The following is a 19,314-nucleotide window of genomic DNA, read 5'->3' on the forward strand; positions in this document are numbered from 1 at the left end:
AGCATGACGCTGCACCTGTTGCATTAACACTTCAAAGTTGCTGATTATGTGTTGAATCGTTTTGTTATCGCAGAGCCAGCGAGTATCTCAGAACAGGCAAAGTCTGTGAGTGTAACCCAGGGTGACCCGGCTACACTTGAATGCAGGTTCTCAGGCACAGAGCCCCTGAAGGCCACCTGGCTGAAGGATGGCAAGGAGCTGAGCTCTGGCCAGAGATATAAAGTCCAGAGCACAGACACCAGCTCTAGAATGAGGATTATTAAAACAGAGAAAAGTGATAGTGGTGAATACACCTTTGAGGTTTCAAATGAGGTTGGCCACAGCTCTTGTGAGGCAGTCATTGCAGTCCTAGGTCAGTTCATCTCAAAATTACACCATCTTTGTTTAAATACTTGTTTTATTCATACAATCAACTTACCTTATGCTGTTTTTGCACTTTGTATACAATAGATCAGATCATTAAACCATCTTTCACAAGAAAAGTGAAGCAGATGGAAGGTATCAAAGGATCATTTGCTCATCTGGACTGTCTTGTATCTGGCTCACTGCCTATAACAATTCAATGGTACAAAGATGACCAAGAGGTCAATACTGATGAGAAACACAAATGCATGTTCTTTGAAAATGTGGCTTTCCTGGAAATCTCTCGTCTTGATAGTAAAGACAGCGGCAGCTATTCCTGCATAGCTAAAAACAAGGCAGGCACTGTCCAGTGTTCTGAAGGCTTGTTTGTCAAAGGTTAGACTGCATTCCACATTCTCAAGATTTTCTTGTACTGATGCATAATTGCATTGCATATTTTGTGATGACTGTATAATGGATATGATGGGTTTTGTCTACCAACAGAACCACCATGTGTTCTACAGAAGCCAGAATCAATGCATGTTTTGCCTGGCTCAAAGGTCCAGTTTAATGTCCTTGTGTGTGGCACACCACCATTGACCATGAAATGGTTTAAAAACAACAAGGAGATTCTATCCAACTCTGACTGCAATGTGATCAAAGACAGCAGCTCTAGTTCACTGGAGCTCTATTTTGTGGAAAGCTCAGATTCTGGAGATTATATTTGTGAAATACAGAATGATGTTGGCTCCACTTCCTGCCAGGCGGCACTTTTAGTCAAAGGTTATTCTTATTCTTTCAATTTTGTCAGGTTTCTTCACCTTAGCATTCACCATATTTCACTAACATCCGCATACTGTATACCGTATATTTTCAGAACCCCCTGTTTTTCTCGAAAGACCTGAAGGTGTCTCAGTTGTGAAAGTAGGAGAGGCAAAGGTGTTTGAGTGCAAGGTTGTCGGTACTCCTCAGATCTCTGTACGCTGGTTCAGAGATGGAGCTGAGATTCACCAAAGCATCAAGCACAACATGTCGCTTGTTAACTCCTTGGCCAGCTTAGATATATCTAGTGCTTGTGAAAGTGACAGTGGAAAATACTTCTGCGAAGCCTGCAATGAGGCAGGCAGGGAGAGCTGCACTGTCGAGCTAGAAGTGAAAGGTTGGTATTTCCTCTGTTTTCTTGCATCCTGTCTGTACTCAGTTAAATATCAAGATTACATTAGACATTAAGGGTACTTATATAACTATATAAATATGTAAAGCTGTTTGGTTTAGTTTAACTTGCATCATTATTTCAGAGCCTCCCTCATTTCTTGAAGAGCTGTCGCCTGTTGAGGTTGTTAAGGGTTCCATGGCGGTGTTTGCTTGCAAAGTGGCAGGGACTGCTCCATTTAAGGTCACATGGTACAACGATTGTAAGCCAATCACTTCTGGCCGAAAGCACATGATCACTGACAGCGAAGATTATGTGAGCTTGAAAATCCAGGATTGTGAATTGCAAGATGTCGGTTCTTATCAGTGCATGGTTGCCAATGAGGTTGGAAGCTGCACTGGTGTTGCAGCTTTGTCTATAAAAGGTTGGTTTACTGTGAATGATGATGCTTTGATTCCACACTGACATACAGTACACCAGGCATACAGAAATATACTGTCTGATATACAATGACATCTCCTCTTCACATTAGCTCCACCGACATTTGTCAAGAAGATAGAGAATGTCTCCACTGTTGTGGGAGACTTTGCATTCTTCCATTGCAATGTGAAAGGTTCTCCCACTCTCTCTGTACAATGGCAAAAAGATGAGAACTGGATATTGGAGGATCCAAAGATCGAGAGAACATTTGGGAACAACATGGCCTCTCTCAGGATTCCTGTCTGTGAGGCGGTTCACAGCGGGAAATACACCTGCCACATCGTAAACGAGGCAGGACAGGACAAGTGCTTTGCCACCCTCATGGTGCAAGGTATATCTTGGCTTCATGCACAGCGCTTCTTTAGTTTAACATTTTTGACTTACTCGCTTTAATGCTAATAAGAAACACTTACATAATTTTCTTGGCATTATAGAACCACCTAATATCCAAGAGAAGCCAGAGGTAGTCAAAGTGACTCGTGGAGATCCTGTTAGTTTGGAGTGCAGGGTATCTGGAACTCCTGAGATCAGTGTAAAATGGACCAAAGATGGCACAGAGCTCCTCTCCAGCAGAAAGTACCGACTCTACTATGAGAACAACCTCAGCCGTTTTAAGATTCAGTCCTCTGAGCTGGGAGATGGAGGAGAATACCTGTTTCAGGCTACTAACTCTGTCGGTACATGCAGTTGTGAGGTTAAGTTGGTCATCGTAGGTTCGTATAAGATACTCTTCAACTCAACACATATTTGCAAACATAAAAGCTGAAGGACTTGCTCTCTGCTTCTAATGATCTATTGATGTTATTGTTTTAAACAGAAGAAGTAATTCCTCCAACATTCATTAAGAAATTAATGAACATTCAGGGGATTTGGGGTTCAGTGGTTACCATGGAGTGTAAAGTCACCGGCTCTCTTCCAATATCGGTTGAATGGAGCAAAGGCAGCCGAAAGATCACCGCAAGCTCCAAATACAAACTGTCACACATCGACAATACCGTCTCAGTGGAGCTCAAACTGACTCAGAGTGGAGATACAGGAGAGTATTCCTGTAAAATAACCAACAATGCAGGCAGCTGTGTGTGCAGTGGAGTTCTTACAGCTAAAGGTTAGAGTTCCGAAGTTAACTTTGTTTAATGTTTTTGGTTTAAGTTCAACTAAAGGCCACGGTTCATGTGTCTTAATCATTTTTCTGTGTGGGTTTTAGTGCCACCGAGCTTTGTAGCTGAGCCAGAGCCTCAGGCTGTTACTCCAAAGTCAACTGTATGCTTCAGAAGCCTCTTTCAAGGGACACCTCCCTTCACGGTGAAATGGTTCAAGGACAACTCCGAGCTTATAACCGGTCCATCGTGTACGATTGGACTGGAGGAATATTCTTCTTCTATAGAGCTCTACTCTGTGGGGACTTCGCAACGTGGGATATATTCTTGCCAAGTTAGCAACGAAGCAGGCACGGCAAAAAGTGCAGCAGAATTGTTGGTGAAAGGTTGGACTCTTCTTTTTTTGTCCTCCACCACCACCAAATTAACACCATCTTTTTTCTCCATTTTCACAGCATCTATTTCTTCATTTTCACTGTTTCTTTCCCTCACAGGGTTTTCTACGTTTTCAACCGTCGTTTTCACCCGGCATCCAATCACCTGTCACATCCTCCATATTTCTTATTGTTGGTCAAGTATTACTCTTACTGAGGATAGTAACTTAATCTTTTTTGACTTTGCAGAACCTCCTCAGTTTGTCCTGAAATTGCCTCCCACTACCTTTGTGAAGCAGTGCGAGGGACACCGTTTGGAATGCAAGGCGACCAGCGCGCGTTCCCTGAAAATGTGCTGGTACAAAAATGACCAAAAGATAACAGACGGAGACAACTATAAAGTCATGTTTGCCGACTCGACAGCATACCTCCAGCTGCGTACTACCAGGTTTGAGGACAATGGAGTCTACACCTGTGAGGCTCAGAATGATGCTGGCAGTGTAAGCTGCAGCACTGTTTTCACAGTTCAAGGTCAGATACTGAATGGATACCTTGCCGCCCATTTTGTGATGTTGGATTTTGTCCCTGGAATTGTGTGGCATGAACACAAAGGAATGATAATCCCTATGATCCATGTTTTGCATCTCTCGTCTATGTCCGTTCACAATTGTTATCTGGGAATCCCGTTTAACATTATTCCAGCATGGAATTCAACAACCACCTGTCCTCAGTCCAAAATCCAATGTGTTATTTGTGTATCCCAATGTGTTGGATAGCATGAATCTGAGTGGAACCTCTTTTGTGAGACATGTTTCTCCCTCCCGTTGATGGAATGCCCATTTGACTGACCTTTTGTCCCGCTAATTTCTGATGATCTCGTTGTGACCTACAATTCTATTGTAGCATGCACATTAGTGAATGAGTCAGTATCATCACATATTGTCTTGTTTTTTTTTTGGAAGAACATCTAGATGGGTTCTTTTAGCATGGACTGAACACGAGCATGACTTTCGGAAAGTTTTTGCTCCCTGGAGCTACCCATGCCAAATTGCTTGCAGAGGCAACTTAGTTGCCCAGGAATATATATTTTTTGTTAACATATCTCAATTATATTTTCTAGAATCCCCATCCTTCATTAAAACGCCAAGCCCAACGGAGGGCGCCATAGGACATGATGCCAGCCTGTGCTGTGAGATGTATGGCACTCCACCCTTCCAGGTTAACTGGTACAAAGACAAAAGGCCACTAAAGGAGAACAGGAGATATAAGATAGTTAGTGAGGGCAGCTCCGCCACGCTTCACATTATGAAACTGGAGACAGCGGACGCTGGCCTCTATGAGTGCAGGGTGTCCAACAATGTAGCAAGTGAGACCTGCCGTACTACAGTTAGCCTAAAAGGTTAGTACATGACATAATTAGGCATTCTTCAAACAATAATAGTCTTCATGAATCACCACTCCTCACCGCTGCTTTTTCCATCACTATTCAGAACCACCAGCGTTTGTCAAGAAACTGACGGAGCAGTCCGTGAGAGCTGGTCAGCAGCTGACCCTCACTGCTACAGTGAAGGGCTCTGCGCCCCTAACTGTGTCCTGGGTTCAGGACAAGGATCACATTCTCAGAGACGGTGACAACAGGAAAATCACCTTTGAGAACAATGTCATCACCCTTACAGTCCCTAAGGCGGACTCCTCCACAGCTGGCAAATACACCTGCCAACTGAGGAATGACTCTGGAGTGGTGGAGTCTGTCTCCCAAGTGACCGTTCTAGGTTTGTAACACTCCAGATTGAGCCTTATTACATTGCCACCAGTGGAATTGAAAGAAGTAATTTAGATTCATATTTTCTTCTTGAATTTGTAGAGCCTGCTGCTATTGTGGATAGCCCTGAGTCTTTGAATGTGAAGTCAGGAGAGAATGCAGCTCTTGAAGTCACAGTGTCTGGCACACCAGAACTAAAAATCAAGTGGTTCAAGAATAACAAAGAGATCTCTTCTGGCGCCAAGTATCAGATGTCCTTCTTAAAGAAGGTAGCCATCCTGAAGATACGGTCTGCCGACAAAGGCGATGCAGGAGAATATAAGTTAGAAGTTAAAAATCACGTTGGTACAGCCTCCTGCAAAACTAAACTCTCCGTCTCAGGTTGGTGGCCATTATGCAGATACCTTTTGTCTGCTTGATTACCCCTATTCAATTCATACGCTATTTATTTGCCATAAGTTCAGCAATACCATATCACTTCTTTTTTTTACAACAGATAAGATGATTCCTCCAACTTTCATAAGGAAGCTGAGAGACACCCATCTTGTTGTGGGTAAACCCGGTGAGATTGAATGTAAAGTCACTGGCACTGCTCCTTTGACAACATCATGGTTCCACAATGGCAAGGAGATCAAGAGTGGGCCAAACTATGACATTAGCTGCAGTGATAATACTTGCAAAATGAAAGTCCCAACTATCAAGTTGTCTGACTCTGGAAAATACACATGCAAAGCCACGAATGCTGCAGGAGCCAGTGAGACAAGCGCTTCAATGACTGTCACAGGTAAATCTGAGAAAACAGAGTTTCTCTTTTTTTTTGCATGGGATTTGGCTCATTACATAAAGTTTACCTACATCATATCTTTTTTTTTACCCAGAACCCCCATCTTTTGTGGAAACGCCTAAGATGAGGGAACTATTGCCTGGCCAAAATGTCACTTTCTCTGCCAAAGTGAAAGGCAGTGCCCCCCTAAAAGTCAAATGGTTTGTGGGAGCCAAGGAACTGCAGCACGGCAGGGGCTGTGAGATTTCCCTGAAGAACGATGTAGCTACTCTGGTGCTTCACAGAGTCGAGAAATCCCATGCCGGAGAGTACACATGCCAGATCATTAACGATGCAGGGAAGGAAAGCTGCCCTGTTAACTTGTTTGTGAAAGGTTTGTTAACATGACAGTTTACGTTAAAAACATCTGCGCGTTTTCAAATTGAAAGAGATGTAACTAATTCGTTGCACGTTGCTTCTCTCAGAACCTGTCTGCTTTGTGAAGAAGCTGAGGGACGTTTCCTTCGAAAAAGGCAAGCCTCTGAGGCTCGAAGTCACATTTGTCGGAACTCCCAGGGTAAACGTAACCTGGATGAAGGACGGCAAATTGATCTGGGCTTCCTATCAGTACAACGTGATCACCACAGACACCTCCTGCATTCTGGAGGTTCTTAACTGTGACCGGATGGAAGCAGCTGGCAGATATTCTTGTGAAGTAGACAACGGAGTTGGAAGTGACAAATGCCAAGCGCAAGTGTCAATTCTAGGTAACCTTGTCAACATACATGTTATAGGTTTTAGCTTACAAACTTAATTTGTAGTGATCATCATCATCATAATTCATAATTTATTCACATCTCTAGTTTTACTAAACCACCATCGTCTTTCACTTCAGAGCGACCATACTTTGTTGAAAAGATGGAGCCAATGGAGGTAACTGTGGGCGATGGGTTTACCCTGACGTGCCATATCGCGGGAACTCCCGACATCTCGGTTGCTTGGTTTAAAGGAGACGGAAAGCTACGTAAATCCAACATCTGCTCGATGGACTTCTCGAAGGGTGTTGCCACTTTGAAACTGATCAAAACCACAAAGTTTGATCACGGTGAATACATCTGCATGGCTGAGAACCGCATCGGTTCAGCCTCGACCAGCTGTAATGTGACGGTGAAAGGTGATGCCCATTTTCCTTCGTTTTTTCCTACCTTAATGAAACCTGCTTGGTGTGTCAAAATTGTCAAAGGAACATTCTATGCTATTGTAGACAACACACCAGCACCATACAGCTTAAAGATGGTGGATCATTGAAGAATTCTGGACAATACTCAGATATCATTGGGATCAAATCTTGTACCGCTAATCCAAAGTTTCCAAAGTTCAGTGTTTGATGGATCCTTCTCAACTTTTTTGATACAAGTAACCTTTGGAATCAGTCAACAACTAAAATCACTACCAAATTTAACTTTCTATTAGGACAGAAATATGCAAACATATCTAATGTCAACATTGCTTCTCTCAGAACCTGTGCGCTTTGTCAAGAAGCTGGAGGACACTGCTTTCATGGTTGGCCAACCTCTAAAACTGGTTTGCACATACACTGGAAGCCAGAGGGTCCATGTCGCCTGGAAGAAGGACAACAAGCCGATCTGGGCCTCTTATCAGTACAATGTTAAAACAAACCATTCAACCTGCATCCTGGAGATCCTCAACAGTGACAGGCCAGAAGCAGCTGGAACATACTCTTGCGAGATTTCCAACGGAGCGGGAACTGATGTCTGCAATGCTCGTGTCAGACTAGGTAAAGTCACAGACACTATAATGCCAACTGCTTTCAATGCATCAATTAACTTTATCAACAATAGAGGCCTTCTACTGTCACTATTACCACAGTAGTTTATTGTAGTCATGTAAGAAAATACTGCAAAATACTTGATAGCAATTAGCTTGGATCGCTGCACGATTATTTGCCATTATTTGCTGCTAACATTGCATAACAGGCTACAAAAGGCTACAAGCGACTAACCCATCCATTACTTCTCTCAGAACCTGCACGCTTTGTGAAAAAGCTGGAAGACACTTACTTCAGACTCGGCGAACCTTTAGCTCTCAAGTGCACATACTTTGGTAGCCAGAGAGTGCATGTGACCTGGAAGAAGGACGGAAAACTGCTCTGGGCGTCTTACCAGTACAATGTGAAGACCACCGATGACACCTGCATCTTGGAAGTCCTCAACAGTGACAGAGAAGAGGCGGTCGGAAGATACACGTGTGAAATTTCTAATGATGAAGGAACCGATATCTGCCATGCTAACATCAAACTAGGTAAAACCACCTTAGAAACACACTTCATCCATGCCGTGCAATTATATATAATTCACTTGAATCACATCGCTATAAAAAAAAATCATATAATTTCATTAGCATGCTTATAAACAAAAAGGCTAAACCCTAGTTGCATAATCTAACATCACCATTGCTAATTGTTTGATCTCCCAGAACCTGCTCGATTTGTGAGAAAACTGAGAAACACCTTCTATAAAATCTGCCATCCTTTTACACTGGAGTGCACATTTACCGGGAGCCAGAGAATCCATGTCAGCTGGATGAAGGATGGCAAACCCATCTGGGCATCATACAAATACAACGTGAAAACGACCAAGTTCTCCAGCGCCCTGGAGGTTCTCAACAGCGACAGGCGAGAAGCGGTCGGCAAATACTCGTGCGAGATTTCCAATTCCGAGGGCACTGATATCTGCCATGCTATGGTTAAAATAGGTAAAACCACTCACATGCGCCTCGTTCTCTTACCAGCATTACATCTAAGCAATTCATTTCAATCAATTACCGGTAGTTCAGCACAGAGGTGGGGACTCAAGAAATTTCAATTGTGACTTAAGTCTAACTCAAGTCCAAATTATGTTACTTGAGACTTGATTTGATGCATGAAGAGAATATGTGACTTGGGATCTGGTCACCTGGGACATGACTCTGACTTGTACTTTGATGACTTGAAAGGTTTCTAAAGTCTTGACTTGAGATCTTGTGTTGTAAATGACTTAGATTGAAAGTGATGAGATTTGTCTGAATTTAAATTCTGTTTTGTGAATTTGTATGAAATGATTCTATTTATTGAAGTTGAAACTGATTATAGAAATCAAACTCATGGCACACTGGCTGCCTAGTTTTAATCCTATTAAAACCATATTGCATTGAAAAGTCCTAGATATTTGGAACTTGACTTGAGACTTGTCCTTCAAGACTTGAGACCGACTCGAAGTTGCAGCTGATATACAGTAGCTACTTCTCAATATTATCACACATGAATTTAATCTCATTTAACAAATTCCTTGGAGAACACAATGCTTTCACATAATCATGAATTAGCTTGCTATCACGATAACATAAACAACATGCAACTAACATCACGCTTGCTTCCTATAGAACCTGTGAGCTTTATGAAAAAGCTGGAAGACACCACTTACAGAATGGGCCAGCCCCTCTCGCTGTACTGTGCCTACAACGGCAGCCCCAACGTCCACGTGAGCTGGAGAAAGGACGGCAAACCAATATGGGCCTCATACAAGTACAATGTCAAGACCACAGACAATGCGTGTGTCTTGGAGGTCCTCAACAGTGACAGGCTAGAAGCAGCAGGGAGATACTCCTGCGAAATTTCTAACTCTGAGAACTGTGTTATGTGCCATGCACAAGTCACGCTAGGTAAACCATTAGACATGCATGTCATTCATATTCTCATTAAAAAAATCACATTACTTGCCTACTCTGTCAACCCGTTCTCACTCCAGACTTGTCAAATATTTTTTTGTTCAAAGTTTTATTCATTTTTATAGTTACCAGGATTACAATGCATATGACAATCATCATAGCATACATTCAATTACATTGCAATTGCCAACCTTTTGTAGCTCCCCCTCAAAAAAAGTAAGAGAATAAAAGAATTATAAACAAAAGAAAAGAAAAATAAACGCGTCAAATACTGATGTTTGGTCACACTGGTTACCCCCTTTTCCTCATTTGTCAACAACCAGGGTAGTCCAATAGAACTCCCACAACATGCAGGGTAGTCCAATAGACTTCTATAGAACTCCCTCAGCATTTTCAAAGTACAACTGTAAGCCACATTTCATTTGACATGTTTTTCTTATTTAACCATGACCAAGCAATTTCTCGAACCTTAACCAAGTTGCTTTAGTTGCCTAACCATAACCATTACCCTAACCTTAACCCAATGTGAATTGGGATGTAATTCAATTTGTGGCAGAGGAACATTTGGCTACGGTCTCGTAGCAAATGATAAAAAAAGGGGTACCCAGTGTGGAAAAAGGTGGCGTAGAAAAATTATAAAAAAAAGGGGTACTCAGTGCATTAAGAAGTGACGCCAAGGGGTCCTGACCAAACATCAGTATTTGATGAGTTGGGAGTGAGAACATGTTGACACTGTTTCACTGTTCAGTAGTTGACAGGCGACTAACAGCGTCCCCTTGTGTTCCCTTGTGTGCCTAGAACCCGTGCACTTTGTGAAAAAGCTGGAAGACACTAGCTTTAGGGTAGGCCAGCCTCTGAAGCTCCAGGTCACATACACCGGCAGCCAGCAGGTGCATGTGAACTGGACAAAAGATGGCAAACCGATCTGGGCTTCCTATAAGTACAACGTCAAGATCACGGACATAACCTGTGTCTTGGAGGTCCTCAACAGTGACAGGGAAGAGGCTGCTGGGGAATATTCCTGTGCGATTTCCAATGCTAGTAGCTCTGCCACTTGTCATGCTCATGTCAGACTAGGTAATTCTAACATGCACAGCACTCCTTTCATTTCAATTAAAGCAGTTACAAGGAACTTTTAAGTGGTTATGAAACAGTCTAGATATAATACTGATGCCTCACATCTTACCTACATCAGCAAATGAGACCATTGACAAGGAGATTGGCGATCTTTATATTGTTATTCCAAATGTCTGGTGCGCTGATTGGGAAGAGCATCCCTCACGTGTAACGTCCGTGTGGAACTGGTTGTAATTTTTGTTCTGACCGGTGAATGAAGCAGTGACGTCAACCTTATGCTGGAAATCAAACCAGCTCTCTGACTCGGAGAAGCCCTGCATGGCAACACTACAAAGCCTTCACAAACTGAAAGTTCCCCGTAGCTGCTTTAATAATCAAGCAAACATGACAGCAGTCTAGGAAACATGACTAACACTAGTCTTACTCTCTCAGAACCTGTGCGCTTTGTGAAAAAGCTGGAAGACACAATATACAAACTGGGCGATCCCTTGACTCTCCGGTGCACATATGCTGGCAGTCAGAGAGTGCATGTGAGCTGGAAGAAGGACGGCAAACCGATCTGGGCTTCGTACCAATACAACATCAAGACCACCAACTCCTCGTGCGTGTTGGAGGTCCTCAATAGTGACAGACAAGAAGCGGCCGGGGTTTACTCATGTGAAGTTTCAAACGCAGAAGGCTCTGACATCTGTGCTGCTTATGTCTTGTGTAAAAGCTCTAAGAAAGGTATAACCTCTATCATTCTTAACAGCAATCTCATAACGCATTCTAACCCTAAGCTGCTAAAACACAACCATAGCCATTCACATAATTAAATGAATCATAATTCACTTTTTAATTATCAGCTTTGCAACTAATGAGCATCATTGTTTCTCACAGAACCCGTGCGCTTTGTAAGGAAGCTGGAAAACACCACTTTCAGAGTGGGTGAACCACTGACACTTATAGTCGCATACAGCGGTAGCCAAAGAGTGTATGTGAACTGGAAGAAAGACGGGAGGCCGATCTGGGCTTCTTACCAATACAACATCAAGACCACCGATTGCAGCTGCCTCTTGGACGTCCTCAACAGCGACAGAGAAGAAGCCGGCGGACGATATACTTGTGAAATTTCCAATGCCCAAGGCTCTGATATCTGCCATGCTTATGTCAGACTAGGTAACGCTAACCAACACGATCCATTGCTTGCACTTCTCTCATTTCTTGCATGGCTTAATTTGTAGGACATAAAGTACGGAAGCCCTGAGAGGCAAGTGAAAATGGATCACCAGATTGTTTAGCTGTGACCAGCAGTCACTCGGTCAGTCCACAAAAAGTTCACCACACTTTAGTGTGCACAGTTTTCGCCATAGAAGGCTGATTTATTTTTATTTTTTGAAATGCAGGATGACAGAGGCAGGGGGTTAGACATTTGGCATGGAAATCAAGTGTGTGAAGGTGTGTGTTGTGTTCATACCAATTGGTTATAAGGGGGGGATTTCGAAAATGCAGAGTAGGGTAGGCTGCCCCTGCCATCCTGCATTTTGGAAATTTTCACATGTGGTCGCAGCTATTACAAATCCGCCCTTGGTCTTTTCTCACTTGCTTCTCAGGGCTCCCGTAGATAACTGCCACTGCCGCTCACATAGCTTTTCTCCCACCGCATGTAACCCTCCATTATCGTGTACGGGTACAACTGCCTCCAATCACATAGCCTTTCTTTCTACACATGGAAAACATCCACGGATTCCTACGGATACAACTACTGCCCGTCACATAGTCTTTGGTCCTCGGGCATGTAAAGATCAGTGGTGTCCGTGTATGACTGATTTCAACATTGCTCCTCTCAGAACCCGTGCGATTTGTCAAGAAAATGGAGAACATCGCCCATGAACTGGGCAAACCACTGAGGCTCGACTGCAAGTACACCGGCAGCCAGAGGGTCCACGTGACCTGGAAGAAGGACGACAAGCCAATCTGGGCGTCTTACCAGTATAACGTTAAGACCACCCACTCCTCCTGCACTCTGGACGTCCTCAACAGTGACAGGCCCGAGGCGGCTGGGAAATACACTTGTGAAATTTCCAATGCTGAAGGGTCTGACAGCTGTCATGCTCATGTTAAAATAGGTAACACTGACCAACATCTCATTGTAGTCACTAACACTAAACTTCAGGATGATTATTTGCTTTGGTCCTATGATAGTTGGTATGGAAAGGGATTTGATAATGTGGAACAGGTCCTTGTTAACATGTTGACATGGAACAGTAACCTGATGCTGCCAGATGGTTTGTTTTCATATAACCATCTGGGAACGAGTCACTCGGGATTGCAGTGAACCGCTGGTAGTTCGGATTCAAACCGATAGATTGCAGCGTGGCAAGATGGATTTGTTGTGTGATCGTGATCTCATGATCTTGCGCAAATCCAGCTGTCTTGCAGGGTTAGTGGTCATTGGTAACATGTTGTACGGTTATTGCTTGACTTGGTCTGGTCTTGGGATTGCACATACTCTTTTAGTACTGTTGCAAACACTTTTATACTGTTCTCAGTATTGTCTACCTCAGTATTATATGTATGGATGTATGTGTGTGGTGGGTGAATGTGGGTGTATATTTATATATATTTTTAAATTAAACTTATTTTTAGTGTATTTTAAATAAAGTAAGCATCTCGCGCGCTTCGCGCGCTCGATTCCTAGGCTCGCCTGCTGCGCGGGCTCGCCCGCACTTGCACGCTACTCCTCAGGGATGCTGGATCACCTGTCCTGGAGCTGGCAACATACAGCTGTCCATGGCTGAAGACGGGGGTCTGAAGCCAGACTCCCACTTCTTTCAGTGTCTGCGTCTGGGATTCGATTTTGCTCTGTCACTGATGACATTACAACCTCTTATGACATCACTGATGATGTCACAATGCCTCTGACATCACTGATGTCACAATTTATGACATCAATGATGACATCACTGGAAATTTGTGTGAGTGATTTTATGACATCACTGATGATGTCATCAATGGGACAGACAGACAAACAAACAAACAAACGGAGCCCTAGCTCCCTTTTATAGATGGAAGATAGATAAATTGATTGATTGATTGATGGCACCAGGTAGAGACATAGTGAACTAAGAGTTTCATTGCATTGATAACTTTTTAATTTTTTCTGCATATGACAATAAAACCTTCAAATCCTTTAATAGCCTGGTAGAGGTATTTGGTAATAGGCTGGACATTCTGTGATAGTTTGCTTTGGTCTTGCATTTGTCTCTTTGTAGGTTTTTGTATTTCTATACCTTTTTTTGTCTTATGCGCTGCGCCTGCCTGTTTTACCCTAATGCAAACGTACTGGCCCAGTGGCCTGGCGAATACGATCTTGCATTCAAGTTTCTAATCACTGTCATGACTTTGCCTCATGTTCTTTACTTTCCTCCTTTACTAACAGAGCGCAAAGTCCCTCCAAACTTCACCAAGAGGCCGTCTGAGTCCATGGAGGATTCAGTTGGTAAGACGGTGAAGATGGAAAGTCGTGTCTCTGGCTCCCAGCCACTGACCGTCGCCTGGTACAAGGACAACCATGAAATATCCAGCTCCGACAAGTATGACGTCAGCTTCAAGAACAACATAGCCGTACTGTGTGTCAGGGACGCTGCGGTCCATGACAGTGGCATGTACTCTTGTGAGGCCGCCAATGAGGCTGGCAAAGCTTCATGTCAGGTGTCCCTCAACATCTCAGGTGTGTGGGTTTGAATGATATTGTTAAAATAGACATACAAGTATATAAAAAGGTGCATTCAGTATTTATACAGTATATCTTCTAGAGCTGCAATTAACTGATTCATCGATTAATGGTCAACTATTCAATTAATCGCTGACTATTTTGAGACTATTTTTAAGAAAACAAAGGTCAAAATTATCTGATTCCAGCTCCTTAAATGTGAATATTTCCTGGTTTCTTTATTTCTCAGTAGACTAAATATCTTTCGGTTGTGGGGTAAAAAAAAAAAAAAAAACTTTGGCTGTCGGAAACACTGAGAACATTGTTCACCTTTTGTGACATTTTATAGACCACACAACAAATCGATTAATTGAAAAAATAATGGACAGATTAATCGACAATGAAAATAATTGTTAGGTACAGCCCTAACATTTTCAGTATTTTACTTTTTTAAACATGTATTTTTTGAATGCTTAACGGTATTTTGTAGTACAGTATGTGTTCCCTTTAGGGTTCCATGCACAGGTCTCTTGAACAAAGGAAAGACTGTTCTTAACAGACAAACACACACACACACACCCCACACACACACACACACACACACACACACCCACGCTTGTGTGGGATTCTGCAGAAAAGGGTTCCTTAACACTGTCTTGTTGCTCTTTCTAAACCAAATATCTTTTATCTTCGGAGCTTCTCGAGCTATACATTAAATTTGACTAAAAGCTTCCTCTTTCCTGCAAACACTATTAGTAAATCAGTAAAATTTTACATCAATGCTTTCAGTAGCCTACTTAGGCATATATATAACCAGTTCCTTTAAAACACAATGGCAAATTTAAATATGAGGTTAGAACTGTCATGCTTCTTTCCCACCACTTCTTCAGAAAAAGGCATGGCTCCAAAATTTGACATGCCCCTAAGTCCAGTGAGCGTGAGTGAGGGGGAGAAACTGAGCCTCAGATGCCACGTCTGTGGGTCTCCTCCCCTGACGGTCCAGTGGATGAAGGACCGGAGGGAGCTGAAGTCCAGTGGGAACACCAGGGTCACGTTTGTTGACGGCACAGCCTGCCTGGAAGTCAGCCCGGCCTCCAAGAGTGACGCAGGGGATTACCTATGCAAGGCCAGCAATGCTACGGGCAGTGACTTCTGCAAGGCCAGGGTGACTGTGAAAGGTAACAGAGTTGTAGTCACATGGGGAGGTCTTTCATTGACGTCGTTCTTTCATTGAATCTTTGGCACCACTTGTGCGCGATGTTTTGATATATCCAGATGTTGAGATGGTTCAAACTGTTCTTTTATTTAATCCCAAACATTCTACAAATACATTTCCCCATAGAGGCAAATCAGCAAAGTAAAAATTGTTTTGAGCATTCATTGCAATGAGGCTCTGATAAGAGCTAAAGAAGTTGTTTAGATTCCACTTGGCCATCTTGCTTACATACAGGAGAGCAGGAATACTTGTTACACGCTATGTTATTGTAACAGACTGTATACGTGGCTGTGTCCCCCCAGAGTTGCCAGTGTTAATATTAAGTTATAACCTCTGAAGCCGTACAGACTACAGACGCACACACACAGTCAACATAATTTCAGTCCGTTACATAATATAATAGTCTGGTACACATGATATAAAATATACACCTGTCCCATCATCGTTTGGTACAGTCGTGTACAAAATGACCAACATTGTGTGAGAGATAGATTATATATGTGCCTGGTGCCCTGTATCATTTCAGTGAACAGATAGCTCACTTAGATTTTTCAACGGAAGAATGCTCGCTGGGAAGAAATGCACTTTTACAACGCCCAACACTAACATTACCAGTAACTTCTCCTCTGCTGCCATGTCCTTATGGAAACCAGACAGTGTCTCCAGTCTAACACGTTGACTCCATATGTACAGTCCGTAGCATCAAACAATGCGGTATTCATACTTGAAACATGTCGGTTATGTATAAACATAGAAACTGTCTGACAGGGGGGAGAAAGTACAATCTCTCGTCTTGCCAACAAGATGTCTGACTTCCGCCTGACTTCTGCCAAAAACACACACGTCATTACCGTAAGTGACTGTAAATTCAGTCTGAGCGCAACACAAAAACATACCGTAATGAAAAAAAATAGAAAAAAGTATATTTACGTTTATTCTAAGTTTTACGGTATATATAAATAATTATGTTAGGGGTGCCCTTTTTTCCACTTGAGCACCTGCCCCCCAAGTGTATGTGCATGTCACTGAGCATTGGTCTGCAATGCAAAAAATTGTGTATTCAAATCCCATGGGAAATGTGTATCCTCACACCACAAGTCTGTGAAAATAAGCGTAATGTCTTAAGTTTCTTACTTTTGGACAAATAAACATGTTGTGCTTGGACCCGGCTCGTTGCCGCTTCAGGCTATATTTTTTAATATGCTTCTGTAATATTGGTGATATTATAAAGTACAATAATTTTCCATTATCGAAGGATAACATACAGACAAGATAAACAAACACCACATTTCCTATTTCTTGTTAGTACAGTAGTACGTACTTAGATAGTTTTGTTTCCATGCATGTGTGCTGACTCTTTTGGTCTTCAAGTCTTGTTCCATCTTGACATTTTCTATTTTCCAAATGTCCCAAATGCGACACGTGAAATACTTCTACTCCTGAAGACTTCACCTGTTTAAATATTTGTTTCTCCTCAGACAAAGGAGCCAAACCCGCCCCCGCTGAGGCTGCAGCCCCAGCTGCTGCTGGCCCAGTCAAAAGGCTCGACAACCTGTTCTTCATTGAGGAACCCAAGAACATCTCTGTCAGTGAGAGTAAGTACATTATTTGGTACTCTATGAGGAAAATACAGATTATAGATTTGATTTTTATTAAGGATCCCCATTTGGATCTATTTATTTGGATCCCTATTAGCCACTACCAAGGTAGCGACTACTCTTCCTGGGGTCCACACAAGTAAACATTAACTTAAAAGAACGAAGGAGAACAACAGACTCAACACAGTAGATTAGAAGTAATTAGGGATGACAGATCCATTGATACAATGGGCATCTGGGTAGTTCAATGAAGATTCCCTGCCTACCAACATAAGGTTCGAACCCCCTGTATTACGTCCATGCAGACACGATTGGCCGAATAGCATGATCCTCCTGCGCGCTACGTCCTACCGCTGAAACTCCTCGCTGCCAGGTGAAAAGAAGTAGCTGGTGATTGCACATGTATCGTAGGAAGCATGTGCTAGTCCAAAACTCTCCCCAGATCGGCAGAGGGGGTGATGCAATGACCGGGACAGCAGGGGGAATTGGTCAAGTACAATTGGGGAGAAAAACCTGATAAAAAAAACCATTGAAAAAATTTCAATCTGGTTTGTTTCTGCAGTGGGAACTGCCACCTTCATCGCCAAGATTGGAGGCGATCCCATCCCCAGTGTGAAATGGATGAAGGGCAAATGGAGGCAGATCACACATGGCGGTCGTATCTCCATTGAACAGAAGGGCCAGGATGCCAAGCTGCAGATCAGAGAAGTTACCAAATCTGACTCTGGCCAATACCGATGTGTGGCCGCCAACACACACGGAGAGATTGAATGCAGCGCTGATATAGAGGTCGCCAAAAAGGAGGAAACGGAAGGATTGGGAGACTTCAGGGCCAAGCTGAAGAAGTAAGTGTGTGAACAAAAACGTGCCATCAGTGTTTCTTTGTACTGTATTTTCAACATTATTAAATTAATTTCCAGACCACATTCTTGAAGTATTTGTTTCTCTAGTGAGACAGTAGGATGGATGGGAGGGAGACAGTGGACACCAGGAGAAATGTGACATCCTGCACCCTGGTCCTGTCGACAAGCAGAAACACATGACGTCTTTGCCAAACTGTCATTTGTGTTACTTTCAAAGGAGACGTTTTAAAGGCTTACTGGTGGGATTGAGCCAAATACTCAGATGAAACGAGTATCCGGTACAGATAATGTACTTTTTTAAGTACGAGTATCATCTGAGTACAATGTGTCAATATCTGTACTCGTGATTAGGGCTGGGTATCGTTGCATGCTGAAACTGCAAAAAAACAAAAACAAAAACACTTTCAATCTAAGCCCCGCCCATGTTCAATGTAAGTCCATTTTATTTGTATAGCACTTCTCACAAAGAGGACTCACAAAGTGCTTCACAGATTACACAGATACAGAAAAATCACTCAATCAATACAACAGTAAAATACAAAAGACAGGACTACAATAAGATTTACAGAAAATCAGTCAACTCCGAGTACAGATACGGATACAGATCATTTCGTTGGTTAAACAGATATAGATAATGGTATACTCATTCTACCGTTCTTACTGGCCTGGGTCCAAGGTTGGGTTTCCACCTTAGGACTACCTCAGTGTCCGGGCACTTCACACTAACTTCTCCATTTGTATTTTCAAGGCACAGGTCCTCAATTACTGTAGCGTCTAAGCATTTGGCACTGACTTGTATTTGGTATGTGGCAGGACTCCTTCCAAGACAAAGAGTCCTAAGAAAGAGGGAGACATTGATATTATCGAGTTGCTGAGAGGTCACGATCCCAAAGACTACGAAAGGATTCTGCAGGAACGCGGAATCCACGACTACCGTGCGATTCTCCAGGCCATCGAGTTCCTGAAGAGGGAGAAGGAGATGGAGACCGAGAAAGTGGTGAGAGGACGAACACGGTGCACAAACAGGCAGAGGTGGAAAGTACTCAATTAAAAGTATTTGAGTTTTTTTTAAGGATTTGTACTGGTAAAGTATTTTCTTACTCGTCTTACATGAGTAATTTAAATTATATATATTCTATGTGGTGTAGACCAGGGGTTCCCCCAAACTT

General features: G+C 42.8%; 2 protein-coding genes across 2 annotated transcripts in view; both read left to right on the top strand.

Moving 5' to 3' along the window:
- Positions 1 to 19,314, top strand: part of LOC310777839 (titin-like) — a gene marked incomplete at both ends in the record, with an annotated part of 102,353 nt that overhangs the window by 72,181 nt on the left and 10,858 nt on the right. The window contains 5 exons of the mRNA XM_083638189.1: positions 14,196 to 14,486; positions 15,359 to 15,646; positions 17,163 to 17,279; positions 17,845 to 18,127; positions 18,959 to 19,142. Coding sequence (XP_083494315.1) covers positions 14,196 to 14,486; positions 15,359 to 15,646; positions 17,163 to 17,279; positions 17,845 to 18,127; positions 18,959 to 19,142 — 1,163 coding nt within the window. The remainder of the gene's footprint in view (positions 1 to 14,195; positions 14,487 to 15,358; positions 15,647 to 17,162; positions 17,280 to 17,844; positions 18,128 to 18,958; positions 19,143 to 19,314) is intronic.
- On the top strand, positions 4 to 13,201 carry LOC310778726 (titin-like; the record flags this gene model as incomplete). Its single annotated transcript, XM_083639192.1, has 24 exons — positions 4 to 17; positions 147 to 352; positions 1,259 to 1,501; positions 2,028 to 2,306; positions 2,410 to 2,652; positions 2,793 to 3,080; positions 3,180 to 3,458; positions 3,696 to 3,977; positions 4,567 to 4,845; positions 4,937 to 5,218; positions 5,311 to 5,589; positions 5,705 to 5,992; positions 6,087 to 6,365; positions 6,457 to 6,738; positions 6,867 to 7,145; positions 7,491 to 7,769; positions 8,015 to 8,293; positions 8,468 to 8,746; positions 9,413 to 9,691; positions 10,496 to 10,687; positions 11,207 to 11,500; positions 11,654 to 11,932; positions 12,604 to 12,828; positions 13,185 to 13,201. 24 exons carry the CDS (start codon positions 4 to 6, stop codon positions 13,199 to 13,201), a joined length of 5,925 nt encoding a protein of 1,974 aa, XP_083495318.1.

Source organism: Poromitra crassiceps, assembly GCF_964638095.1.
Source record: "Poromitra crassiceps genome assembly, chromosome: 6".
In the NCBI taxonomy this organism is placed as follows: domain Eukaryota; kingdom Metazoa; phylum Chordata; class Actinopteri; order Beryciformes; family Melamphaidae; genus Poromitra; species Poromitra crassiceps.